The sequence below is a fragment of the Corapipo altera genome, unplaced genomic scaffold (genome assembly GCF_003945725.1).
Source record: "Corapipo altera isolate COAL_440 unplaced genomic scaffold, ASM394572v1 1, whole genome shotgun sequence".
Taxonomy (NCBI): domain Eukaryota; kingdom Metazoa; phylum Chordata; class Aves; order Passeriformes; family Pipridae; genus Corapipo; species Corapipo altera.
This window is the reverse complement of record NW_020884873.1, coordinates 30,975,083-30,988,460: the sequence shown is the minus strand read 5'-3', so window position 1 is coordinate 30,988,460 and position 13,378 is coordinate 30,975,083. Positions and strand designations below refer to the sequence as shown.

The window sequence follows — 13,378 nt, the reverse complement described above, 5'->3', positions numbered from 1 at the left end:
ACTCTTTTAAGATCTACTGTTCCTATTGGAATGCCTTCAAGAAATCAACAAATTAATGATGGGCAGTGTATGCAATTATTTTGGGGTGGCTACTATATAGAAATTAAAGAGGAACCTTTCCGAGTCATCTGTCTCCTGTATAGCAAATCAATGGCACTGTGATCTATTGCCATTATCCTTGTTCGTCCTCATTACTTTCACTCACTCATTCACTTACTGTGCCTCATTGAAAATGAGGCTGTAAACTTATGACTCCATCAGGCATGTCCTCTTGCTTCTACTTATTGTTACCTAGCTCAGCTGGAGAATTCCTTAACATAAAAAGTCAGTAAGAACATCCCTGAATGTACTCAATGTATGATTCATTGTACATGCTGTTATGTATTGAGGCTGGTATAGAGGGTTTTATGTTACTCCTGGAGTTTTTCTGCAGCTAGTATGTTTGTTTTGTGGGGATGTGGGGGGGATTCTGAGACTCCAAAGGACAGTTCCCAGGATTGATTTTTGTGGACCGGAAGAATCATGAAGACATTCTGTTGTACAGAGGACACAATTTCAGTGTTGTCCCAGTGAGTAGTCTGGGAACAACTCTGCAAGTTGGAGGTGAAACAAACTACTCCAAAGGATATTTGGAAGATTGGGAGCGGTCACATTGTTCTTCAAATGAGTATAATTGAATGAGATACTCAAATCAAGTTTGGAATAAATGCTGTTCACGAGGATGTTTTCCATGCCCTTTGAGGAAAGAGTAAGCAATTCCTTCTTTTTAACCAAACTGTTATGCTGGAAGAGCTTCCAGCCTAACCTTAGGAGTGGATAGGAGGTAATGAACAACTCTCTTTCGTTTGCCATGTATTAGTGATCACAGACCTCATTTCTGTTGCCAATAGTGAAGAAGGTTCAAATTAATGACTGCCATTATGATATCTTGGCATATCACTTAAATTTTTCAATTTCAAATAATATCTCAGGGGAGTAAATCCCCTGCCTTGCACTAGAGTTCACCTAGGATGGTTATTTGCTGATGGAAGAGTCTTTTCCTTCATGTACATCCAGAAACGCAAGAGAGAGAACTGCTGATTTCTGCATCCTTTTTGAGTCTGTGACCTCATCAGGGTATTGTAGGATGCCAATTGGCGTTTTCATGAACAAGGGATAAGAGGTTGCTATCCAGTTTTGTGAGAGCCACATGAATGTCGGGTGATTGAGTTGCTGCTCTCTACTCATCCTGTCAGTGTCTGGCTCTATACCAGAGATAGTGAGCATTCAAATAAGTGATTGTTCAATATGCTGAGCAGGATTAGTTCAGATAACTGCAGATCATTCCAGCTGCTGGCAACAGTTCTAATTCTGTCCACTCTTCAGTAAAGGCCCACTCTGGAAATTACAGCTATGCAGTGTCTTTTTTGAGATGTAATTCATTGTCCTTTGCAGCAAATCCTGTAGGGAAGACAATGCCAGACGTTGACAACTGTCTGATGAAATTCATTGTCTCCAAGATGTTTCATTTTCAATATATCTCTTCCCACCTGTTTGTGGAAGGTATGTAGTTATAGTTTTGGAAGCTTTTCATTTTCCAAGTGCTTCTGCCAGTCTCTCTTCTCCTTACCCAGTGAGCCGTGGCATTTTTGTAACCATGTTTGTACTCATCAATTCATATACCTGCCACCAGATGATGACCATTTTACTCGCTTAGTTTGTCTGGTGTGTGAAATGGACCTGTCTTGTTTACTCTCAGAGTTCTGCACAGATAGGTCACCACCACTTTTTCCCTGTTCACTCCCTATAGCCATGGATGAGGCTGTTCTGCTTCAAGTGAGTGTAAACCAGTCACAAAGGAGACATCTCATGATTAACCTTCCTATCCATGCTGAGGTCAGAGATATCACACTAAGGTGGCTGCAATGCTCTTTGTGCCTTAGTCTTGCAGATCTGCTGAATGATAAATTTCACTGCCACTGGGGAAATCATTGGTGTTACAAACTTCTGCTTTGTCATAAATCCAGGGCTTGTTTCTGTTTCGCCTAGATAAGTTGCCTGTTTTGTGTTTGCTGTAATAATCTATAACCGTGTATCCACAGCGTTTTGGGATCTCCCCAAAAGTAGTGGGTAAAAAGTCAAGGACTGGCTTTGAACCCATTACACCCCCACAAGATGACTGCTTAGCTGGGCTTGTGGGAAGGTGTTGGCAATTGCTGCTGAAAGCATACTGAGTGTGGAAGCACAGGCTCACCTGTCATGTTTCGGCAAATGCAGAAGAACTGACCATGACCTGAAGTGAGGAAGTTTAGGTAGCATCCATTTTCAACAGGCGAGCAGGGCTTTTGATAAAGGCAGACTTGCTGTTCCCTGGGCATCACTGTTCTGGTGCTCAGTCTCCAAGTAGGAAACATCTCCATGCAATTCAGCAAGTGTTGCTGAACTGACTGACACAGCTTTACAGTCTGTCCTTTCCATCCCCACCTCCTGTTGACTGATTTCTTATGTTCTGAGGAAATATTCCTCTGATGAACTTCTCTGCCTCTGATAAAATGACTACTATTCAGACTGCTGTTAAGTATCTCCTCAGGATTGCCATGAGATGGGGGAAAGGAAGTTCAACATGGAAATTGACTTCCAACAACAAGTCCCAATTTACTATGCCACCTCCTATTAGATAAATCTCTACTTTAGCTGTAAGCCACTGGACTGTCAGATTCTCCTCCATGAAGTGTTTTGTAGGAGATAGATGCTTCTGAGCTGGGGTTTGCTAGCTGCCCACTGGGAAAGAGAGCATTAGCTATAGCTTTAGAAAAATACCTTTTTGTTTTCCTTTTGGAGACTCAGCTACAGAGCTTTACCTGTGTTGCTTCCAGACTCCACTCTTGTATCTTTCAAAAGCAGGAGGAAGAGACAGAAGACTGCTGCTTACACTGTGTATCACCTTAGACATTAGCAGTTCCATCATATAGCAATGTTAATGGATGGAAGGGTAGTCTGAGGAAAGATTATGTGAGATAGAACTTGATCATTTTGATCATATTTCCTGATGACCTTCATTTATTGTGTTATTCCCTATACCAAAACATTTTCTTTCATTATGGAACTATGGCTACAAGGCAAGTGAGATAGAACTTTTTTTTTCTGGTTTCCTTCTCCCCATATGAAAAGTTCATGCAAGAAGATTTGTAGAATTTAGTTAGTATCTTTTCATAAAATACTGTGATTATGATGAATTTCCTCATGGAACGTTTTTATTTGCCAGAAAAATTTCAGTTTCTGTTCTTGACATAGAATTTTGCTACACTTGTGCAGTTATTTTTGCAGCAAAATGGAGTAAGTTCTCCGAGCATAAGCCAATTTCTTAGTATGCTAGGGGTTGTATAAAATGAAGAGTTAAAATAACAACTGTGAGTCTGATAATTTGAAATGGTAGTGGAACTGTGTTTAGCCTATGGTCTTTGCAGCATTGACATAGTCTTGCAGAGGAGTGCCCTTCTCCCAGACCTGCCTCACATGGTGCTCGGGTTACCGTGTGGAGGAGCAGACTTCCATCATTTTTGCTGGTTTTGAAGGAGTTGAAGTTGCTCGAGAGCTGAGAGAGCACAGAACGTCAAGCCACTTGCAGGTAGCACCAGCTGGAGGACTGTCTCACACTTTGAGAACAGAGAAACTGGGAATAAGACCCTGGCTGATTTTCTTACTTCAAAACAAATGTCATAAAACTTAAACATTTCCTTGTAAATATTTCCTATATGTATGTGGCAAAACTGGAAGTTTCAGAGCGGTGTTGTTTTCTGAGGCATCCAGAGAAAACATGACCATGGAAAAGTACTTTCTGATGAAAGAAGATTAAAAAAAATTCCCTTTAATCTCAAATACAACTGGATATATATTTTAGATTGAATTTTAAGAGGTGAACTAAAACCGTCAAAGATAGATTTCATTTCAAATTAAGTCTTTGTTGTTGTTTAGAAAGTCATGAGTGTTCTAATACAGAATTTAACACTGAATTACTACTTTTTCCCTAACTATAATACTTTTAACAGGAGACTAATAAATATGTTTTTAGTAAGTGGAGACATTACCCAGGTGTATAGACATTTTTAGTGCTATAATCACCAAAACAAAGAATTTCTTTTATAGGAAAATGTGAGAATTGACAAACACAAATATCAAATTCTACTAAATAATATAGAACTGTGTGAAGCACATGCATCAGACAGCTCCTTGAAATAACCACCTTTTTATATTAGCTGAGAAGGTGTGAAAGATTCCTGTTCCATATTTCAGGAGAAAGTCAACACATGAGCAGTCTTACCAGAAAATAATAGCAAGTGGTTATGGTTGTATTTAAACTAACCAGAACAGCAATAATGCCATCAAGCTTCTGAAAGATATTCTCCTTTAATACTATGTGTGTTGGGGATGTTGCGTAGCTGTTACTTATGAAAGAGGTTATTTAGAACTTGTCATATTTGACTGTCAAATACCATTCAATACTCTATTAAAGCAGAAGTAATTTCCTCAAATACTGAAACAAGAATAAGGGTATGTATTTTTGTGTTACATCTTATTTTGAAAATTTCCCTTTTAATGAATTTATTTACCCAGATAATGCTTAAGAAGGGCTTATAGCCCATTTGGTATGCTTTTAGGTAGTATCATAGAGGTGTGAGGATTAAGCAGTAACAAGTAGCTGCTTTCAGGAATGGTGGTATTTAGAGGTTAGTTTGCAACTGAAGAACACTGGCAGAAGGCTGTACTGCGTTAAGGTGATAGGATTTCCTGCCCAGAGTGAGCAGCCTGCTCCTGACCCTACCATGGCAGTATGCCCCTAAAAACCCAGAGAAACTCTTAAAGTCATTCTTTCCCTCAGCAGTGTCTCCTAGATACAGAAGTGTGTACTTTTTTCTGTTTCTATTAAGAAACCCACTATGTTCGTAAAGAATATAGCTGATATTTAGGGGTGACAGGCTGTATTCAAAGCACCACACTGGGAAAAATAAATAGGATGGGGTAGATCTGGATTCAAATTTCTTCTCTCCCTTTTTTTACAGGAGATATTTGATCCAAATCTGTTCTAAGAAAATGCCTTTATCACTATGGTGTGAATTGTTACAATCTCATAATTTTTCTACAGCACTGTTTTTATAAGGTTACACAGGAAACAAGATTCAAGTTGTCTCTAAGTAGCATGGTGCAGTGGGGTGATTCTGACGTTGGGTCCAGTGAAATAAGGATTTAAACAGAAGAGCAATTTCAGTATAGCAGTCTAAGAGAGTTTGCTAAGGACTGAGCTCCACAGCCCAGTGTTTATCAGACCCCTGTGGAAGAAGGGACACACAGTGTTACAACCTTGTTCCAAATCAGACTGTGTGGCAAAAGCAGCTTAGGCGCTTTGACAGTATGAATGCTTGGGAAGTCCACAGAGTTGTAGGACTTCATTCTGATTTTCTCAATCTGATTTCTGCAGGATATCTTGGCTCCTAAAGAATGTGTCCACTTGGTGCTTTATCACAGATTATTTTCACTAAACCCAGGGGTCTGTATTTTTTTTTCTCATTTGTTTATATAGAGTAATTAAATTGAGCTGATAAGAGTCTGTTAGACAAACCCTAAAGGAGCAATAATAGTTGAATTGAGTAGGCAACAACTGAGTTATTCTAGGCTTAATATTTCTAAGAAGTGTATTTTTAAGATGTTTTAATGATTTCAGAACTCCCTAGGAGAGACAAGGACTTTATTTTCTAATCCTGCAGCTTTTTGTCTAAATTCATGTGCATGATGCAGGTCCATGAATTTGCACATATAATTATGTGTCTTTCAGACTGGGGTCTTGCTGATCTTTGTATTTATTGCACCTTAAAATAATAGTTATTTGTGGGTTTGCTTGCTTGAGGGAGAAGCATAACTTTTATTTGCAGTCGTAGTCATCTATTATTTACTCAGAAATTACTTTTTCTATAAGAAAGACTGAAACAAATCACTTTCTTTAGTAAATCTGTGTACTAGATAACATGTGCGAATTGTGAAGACCATGTTGTTAACTTTTTTCCTGATCGTTACTTTCAGGGAATTCAAGCATACTAAGCAATTCCCTGATGGAATTACATTTATAACAAATTTTATGTATTTCTTTTTTATTTTTAAAATGCCTGAGAAAACTATTCCTTCAACAATGTACAAACTAATTTTATTATAGTAAAAAAAAAGTTTTGGAATTTTTAGTGAGTTCTGGTTCATGCTTAGTTTTGTCAGAATAATTTACTAGACTGAAGACTTCTTCAAGAAACATTGAAGCCTGAGGCTTCATCCTATGGTAATTCTTTCCATAGTGAAACAAAAGTGTATGTTGTGAGTTCAGTGTGTTTTTGTTGTTGAAATCCCTAGTCCTGCAAATAGTTGTGGAATGCTTGACTGTAGAAATACTGTAATAAATTTAGACTTTCTGCCCTGAAGTGATTACTTAAAATGAGGGGAAAGATGAAGAGCAGGTTAGTTGATGTAAGGTTCTAGCTCTAAAGAGAAGCCTCTCAGTGGTTAGTAGCTAGAAGCTGTACAACTGGAAATACTTTAATTTAGAATCCAATGTAAAAGCTTCATCAAATACATGCAGAAACACTTAGGAATTTATTTTTTTAATCACAGGTTTAGTCTTCTCTCTGTAACATATCCATTGAATTATTTGAGTTACAGTTGTAGAAAGCTGTTTTAGCATCACCAGAATCAGGGTACCAAACTTAAGATGTGTACTTCTCACGTAAATAATATTTTCCAGGGGAAAAAAAAGCATACTTGGAGTTCTGTGTGGGTGAAAGGTCCCCACAGGAATGTCAGCTGGCATCTCTCTACATCAGAACAGATAAAGGAGATTATTGTTAATCAAGCACAATGTTTTTGTTAGTCACTTAATTTTACTGCCTTCATGTATACTTAAAGAAGGAGAAAATTTAACTGATATGTCTTTATAATTTTTAAATTTAAAACCAAAACCCCTTCCCTTCTTGTTCTTTGTTTCCAGAACACCACAGAATTCCTGCTTTCGAAGAGGCAGGTTGGTTGCTGGGGAACATCAACCAGACTGGCTACTTTAGAGTTAATTATGATATTAGGAATTGGAGGCTGCTAATTAATCAGCTAACAAGGAACCATGAGGTAAGCTCCTATTCTCATCCCTAAAATCTGCTTTCATAGGTGAACCTTCACTCTTCCATCACCCTAAATGGTTCAATTTTTGTGCTTGGCCCTCACAGGTTATCTCTGTCAGTAATCGAGCAGGCTTGATCGATGATGCATTCAATCTAGCCAGGTATGTTTTCCTGAAGATCGTCTATCCTCATACACATTGCTGCAATAGCTCACGCAACCGTTAACTCAGCAGTTGAGTGTGCTTCAAACTTAAATATGTCTTAAACATACGGAAGTTCTTTTGCGTCCCCTCTCCTCCTTTTTTTTTGTGGCACATAAACCTGGTCTGTGGCACGTTCAATCCTCTTGATCAATAATTGCCATAGGGTATTTCCGAGTCTGAAGATATCTGATCAATTTTTCCAGCAAGTTCAATTTTACACTTTGAAGATAAATTATCTCTTTCCTCTTTCTCTAATGAATGAAGTTTTTTTCTTCTGTTTTTTCCTAATGCCCTGCCTCTCCTTTTTTTTTTTTTTTATAACTGACCCTTGTGGTGTGTTTAATTTGTTATGGAAGGCACCTTTAAGCTTTAGTAATTTTTTTTGCCCTGATTTGTTGTAGTGGGTTGACTCTGGCCAGATGCCCAGTACCCACTAAAGCCACTCTCTCACTCTCTCTCTGCAACTGGACAGAGGAGAGAGAAAAAACCAGCTAAGGATTCATGAGTTAAGAGCTGGGAGAGGTTGGTTACTGATTACCTTCATGGGCAAAACAGACTCAAAGTGGGGATAGTACTTAAATTTATTACTAACAGGATAAGAGCCAAAGAATGAGAAATAAAACAGTTTTAAAAACATCTTCCCCCACACCTCCTTCTTTCCATGTTCTCCCTTCTGCCCCCCAGCAGTGCAGGAGGACAGGGAATGGGGGTTGCAGTAAGTTGTTGTTTCTGCCCCTGCTCAGGGAGAGGAGTCCTTCCCCTGCTCCCGTGGGGTCCCTTCCACAGGAGACAGTCCTTGGTGGACCTCTCCAGCATGAGTCCATCCCTCGGGCAGCAGTTCTTCCCAAACTGTGGATCAGTCCTCCATGGGGTGCAGTCCTTCATGAATGAGCTGTACCGACATGGATCCTCCACAGGTGCCACAAGTCCTACCTGGGAAAAACCTACTCCAGCGTGGGCTTCCCTCTCCATGGGCTTCAGGTCTCCAGCAGGACCCTGCTTCATCTTGGGCCTCCCACGGGGTCGCAGCCTCCTTCATGCATCCACCTGCTCCAGCATGGGCTCCTCCATGGGCTGCAGGTGGGTGTCTGCACCCCAATGGTCCTCCATGAGCTGCAAGGGCACAGCTGCTCCACCATGGGCTGCACCACAGGCCACAGGGGCCACAACTCTGGTGCCTGGAGCACCTCCTGCCCCTCCTTCTGCACTGACCTTGGTGTCTACCTTGTTGTTCTGATGTTCTCGCTCTGCTCTTCCCTGACTGGAATTCCTTCTGTGCCACAACCTTCTGTTCTTAAATATGTTATCACAGAGGCGTTACTATCATTCCTGATGGCTTGGCCTTGGCCAGTAGCAGGAAGTCCATCCTGGAGCTGGCTGACATTGGCTCCATGGGACAGGAGAAGCTTCTAGCAGCTTCTAACAGAAGCCACCTCTGTAGCCCACTCCCTGCTACCAAAACCCAACCACAGAAACCCACTACACTTGTATTGTTATATCATTTTCCCAATATCTTTCTTTTCTTGTAATCTGCTGGAACAGACTCTTTTTTTCTGTGTGGTGCTTTTCACACAGAATGGAAAAGCAGTTCCATTGAGCATTTCTGGAATTTGTACAGCATTTATACAGCATTTTGAATTTTATTATGATCAGAGTGCTGTTAGCTAGTGCCTCCCTTGGCTGCAAGGCACAGTGCAGAAAGTTGCCTCTCTTTTGGAACAGTACCATGGTTTGGATGTTACCTGCCTTGTGAATGCAGTGCTGATACTCTTGTCTGCATTGCACAATGTGTGTTTCTCCCTGCCCATATGACATTACGTGATGGGGAGATTAAATGCATACACTTGTCTTTGTGTCATGAGAAAAGGTGAGTAACCTTACTGACCAGGCATAGAGGCAGTAAGTGGTAGTTCAAACCTGACTTCTGAGAAGACTGTCTGTTTATAACAGTAATTCAGCCCTCAGTTTTGGTTCCCAGTTGCAACGATGTGTTATCTTCTTGTCTACAACTATAAATATACATATTTTGAGAGACAGAACTGTGGAATACATACTTTAATCCCTAGCTATTATTTTCAGTGATAAAATAATTCCAAAATTAAAACATAACTACTTAAATTCATGCTAGTCCTTTTAAAAATAATTTCTAATATAAACAGGTTTTTTTACTGTACTGAAGAGACTGTATTTCTTAGAAACTTCTACAGTACTCTCTAATGTGTCGTTGAACTTGATACAGATAACACCAAAAGGATTTAACTCAATTTTTTCACTATCCTAATATGGTAGATCCTAATATGATTATTTCTACATAGTTTTACTGCTACTTGATTTTGTTTGTGGAACAAGTACTGGTCTTCTCTTTAATAGAATTTAATAATATTTACATCTTGAGAAATATGAAGAAAATTGCTCATATAAATTATTTTGGAGCACCACATTATATTTTTTAAAGGTGTTTTTGATTTCATTCCTTGAAAAGGTTTATTATCCTTTTACTGTCCAGCATAATGATTTCTCAAAAATAAAAAACATAAACGAATTGTTACTACCAAGGAATATTTTAAGCTCTATAGTATTAATTTCATATTTTTTTGCCCATTTTACATGGAAATACATTCCTTCATCTTCCTTCTTGGTGTAATTTGGTTAACATAACACATCAAGGAGAGTTAAGTGGAATAATAACCACAAAAGAAAGTTACAACCTGCTTGTTTTCCAGATTTTTAAGCGTAATTCTGTTCTCAGTGGTAGTGCATGCATGCACACACCCTTAAGATCTGGAAAGCTGTAGCCTTGGCAGTAACGTAGCTTAGGGAAATTTATGCCCCGCATTCTTGAGCAAGAATAACACCTTGGCACTCCCTCTTCCCTTCTTCTTGAAGATCCTTTATCTTTCGCTTTGAATGAAGTTTCAGTACAGTTTAAAAATATGTTGATTCTAATAAATGTACTAGTAAATGTTGACTAAGAAAGCTGAAAAGCTGAGAGAAGACAAATAGAACTGTTGTTCTCTTCTAAGCTTAAACAAAGCAGAGGTCAGTTCAGATAGCTCCAATAAGCAATGTCACAATAAATAACAAAGATCCCACTGTTTTAAGCATGAGTAATGCCGTCAACTTCTCCTGTCTTTCTCTTTCCTTAGTATAAGTGATCAGTTAGTGAGTATGTGAGGTGGGATGCCTCCCATTTTACTTTAGGCATCCCAAAGGTAGACCTGTAAATCTGACATTCTCACCTTGTACTGCACTGACAGTTAATGGAGAGAAACATGCACCTGACCTCTCAAAACTACTTAACCATATAGGATAAGATAAATCACTCAATGTTAAGAGTGTTGTGTCCCTCCTGGTTCTTCCTTGATGGGCTCTAAATCTTCATAAAAGATTTCCCTCATTAAACTGGTTGACTTAATCCAATATTAGGTGAAAGAAATAGGTCTGGTTTGTATTTCATGTTAATCAGTGTTGGACCAGATGTGACTGGGAATATCTATTTTACTGTCACCTAAAATAGTTATTGTTGTTTCCAGTTCTTGAAGCACTGAATGAGAAAGCATGAAGCTGTGTTGTTAAATAATTGTTCTTACACTCCAAGGATGGATGACTGTGTTGGAGTGCTGTCAATTTCCTTGCACAGATTAGGGGGACAGTGAGCTATAGCCTCTTTAGATGTAGCTTGCCCCTGTAGACTTGACAAATATAGAGAGCTGTGTCAGAAATGAAAAACAACAAAAATATACCTTCAAAATTATCTCTGAACTAAGTTCATCATGTTGTAGATGGCCTTCAGAAGTGTTCCTCTCAGAATTTCATACACTAGACCAAAACCAGGATCCTTGTGTAAATAGATGTATGATGAGTTATGATGATTGTTTTCCTGCTGTTAATCAATTCTTTTTGCGTTGCTTCTTTCCAAACTGTGAGTTCCGCTGACTCTAGAAAACCAAAGTCTGAGGGCAAGGGAAAAGGCAGTGCCAACCTACTTTTCAATATATAAATCCAAATTATCCCCCTTGACACAAATTTATCTTTAACAGCTGGTGCATTTGACTCCAAAGTTGATTCCAGAAGTAAAATACCGAAGTAAGCTAATGCTGACTCCATATAATTTTCTCACCAACTTGGAAAGGTAAATTAATTTAAAAAGTAAGTCTTAGTTAATCAAGTATAGCCTTTTGGGTCTGGAAGATCACATCTTTAGGACCCCTTATTTTATGTTTCTTTAAAAAAAAAAAAAAAAGGATGGCAAAAACAAATTAAAGCCAACCCTCTCCCTGTTCCTTAAGTTAATTCCTGGATATGGAGTCTTGACATGTAAGCAAAAACATTTTATCCATTCAACTAACTACCTGAGGCAGCACCACCCGACTTAATGATTTTCTGATCTTATTTCTGGAAACTGAGAGTTACCTTGTAACCAAGCCTGTAATTCATGCACTTCATTATAAAAGCCAGAATTATTACCGCTAAATTAGAGGAATGTTTTATTGAAATTTCTGGTCGAAATATGTGCATAACAAAACTATACTATGGAGTTGAAATGATCTTCATTGTTATTTTCCTTCTTTAGAGATTAAGATTTTATTTATTGTATCATTTGAAGTATTTCAACGTATGTGAGCTAATTGCTTCCATGTTACACTTGTTTTGTATTACTTCAAGTCCTGTTCAGTGTAATGTCAGGAGAAGTCAAGGCATTTAATTGCTGGGGCTTGATAATAAGTAGGTGACAAAGATAGAGGTTCTCATCTAGCCCAGTTAATGTAATTCAAAATGTTTCAATATCTCAACAGCCATATTCAGGGTTGTTGACCTTGTTTTGTTGGGTTATTCATAAACAATTATATAGGGTCCATTTAAATGAGTAAAGTGGAGTTTAACTCCAGCCTTCATCTTTACTCCTGATTGCATTTTCTGATAGTTCAACACAAGAGACAAACAACAGATAGGTTATGCAGGTCCTTTAATTAGTGCCTCTGAGTACCAGCTAAGGGACCGAGTATTAGATCAATAATTTGTATTGCACTGGATTAGTAGTGGTATAGATTTACTATTTTAATAAATGAGGCCTCATCCAAATTATTTCAGCAAATGCGACAGTAACTCCCATTCACTGTCAGGCAAATTTTGGTGATGGTTCACTAGCAATTGATTTAGGTGTGGCTTCCTACGGGAGTGGTTTGGTTTCCTCTGACATAAATATCTTTCAGTGGGCCTGAGCAGCTGTGCCTTTTTTTAGAGAAAATAGAGAGCTACAATTATTTTAAGGTAGCCGTCATTCATTCCATATGCTGCGTGTCAATCCGTATGTTCTCTGACATATCACAGCCTTGATATCTGCTTTATGTGGAGATACACATTTTGTTATGTGGAGATAACATTTGCATATGTTCATACAAGAAGAATCAAAGCAATTCCTGAGACTAAGCACATTAAAAGTCAATTCTACTTTTGTAGTATGTATCATTTGTGTATCTGATCCTCTTACATAGCTAAAAGCAGGAAAACAATTTGTACAGCACATTCCAGGGAAGTACTGGTGCTGTGAGAGCATCCTGGAAAATAGAAATACTTGCTGAAAGACAGGGAAGAAGTTGGAGAAGACTTTTCAGCACATACTAAAAACCAGCCCTATAGATCTGGCTGCAGATGTTTACTGCATGAGTAGGTCTTGGTCTTGGCATGTCCCTGCAACATTTGCCTATGCTTCAATTACTTCTATTACTTCTGAGCTATTATAGCACTAATTGTTTTATTCTGTAAACTACATTAACTCTGTTCTTGGTCAAATCCAAAATAAACTATCAGGAAAACTTGACTCCAGTTTCAAGGGAGTGAAAGAATTATTTTTAGCTAATGGTTGTTAACTCATTGTTACAGTTCAAGCTGGTCTCTGAAGTCAGCTTGGTATGGATCTATCCACGTTGCAGTGCCGGAGACTGCTGTGTAATGACAGAGGTGGGGAACAGTTTGTGAAACTTGTTTTGGAAATGTTAATTAAACTGTGTCTGAATTATGCTTCAAGAGAGCACTTAACTTGAG

The 13,378-nt window shown here is 38.6% G+C and overlaps 1 protein-coding gene across 2 annotated transcripts in view; it reads left to right on the top strand.

The window, feature by feature from the left end:
• Positions 1-13,378, top strand: part of TRHDE (thyrotropin releasing hormone degrading enzyme) — a 205,178-nt gene that overhangs the window by 152,089 nt on the left and 39,711 nt on the right. For both annotated transcript variants that reach the window (XM_027661969.1, XM_027661961.1), the window contains 2 exons: positions 7,004-7,137; positions 7,236-7,291. In XM_027661969.1, the coding sequence (XP_027517770.1) occupies positions 7,004-7,137; positions 7,236-7,291 (190 nt within the window). The remainder of the gene's footprint in view (positions 1-7,003; positions 7,138-7,235; positions 7,292-13,378) is intronic.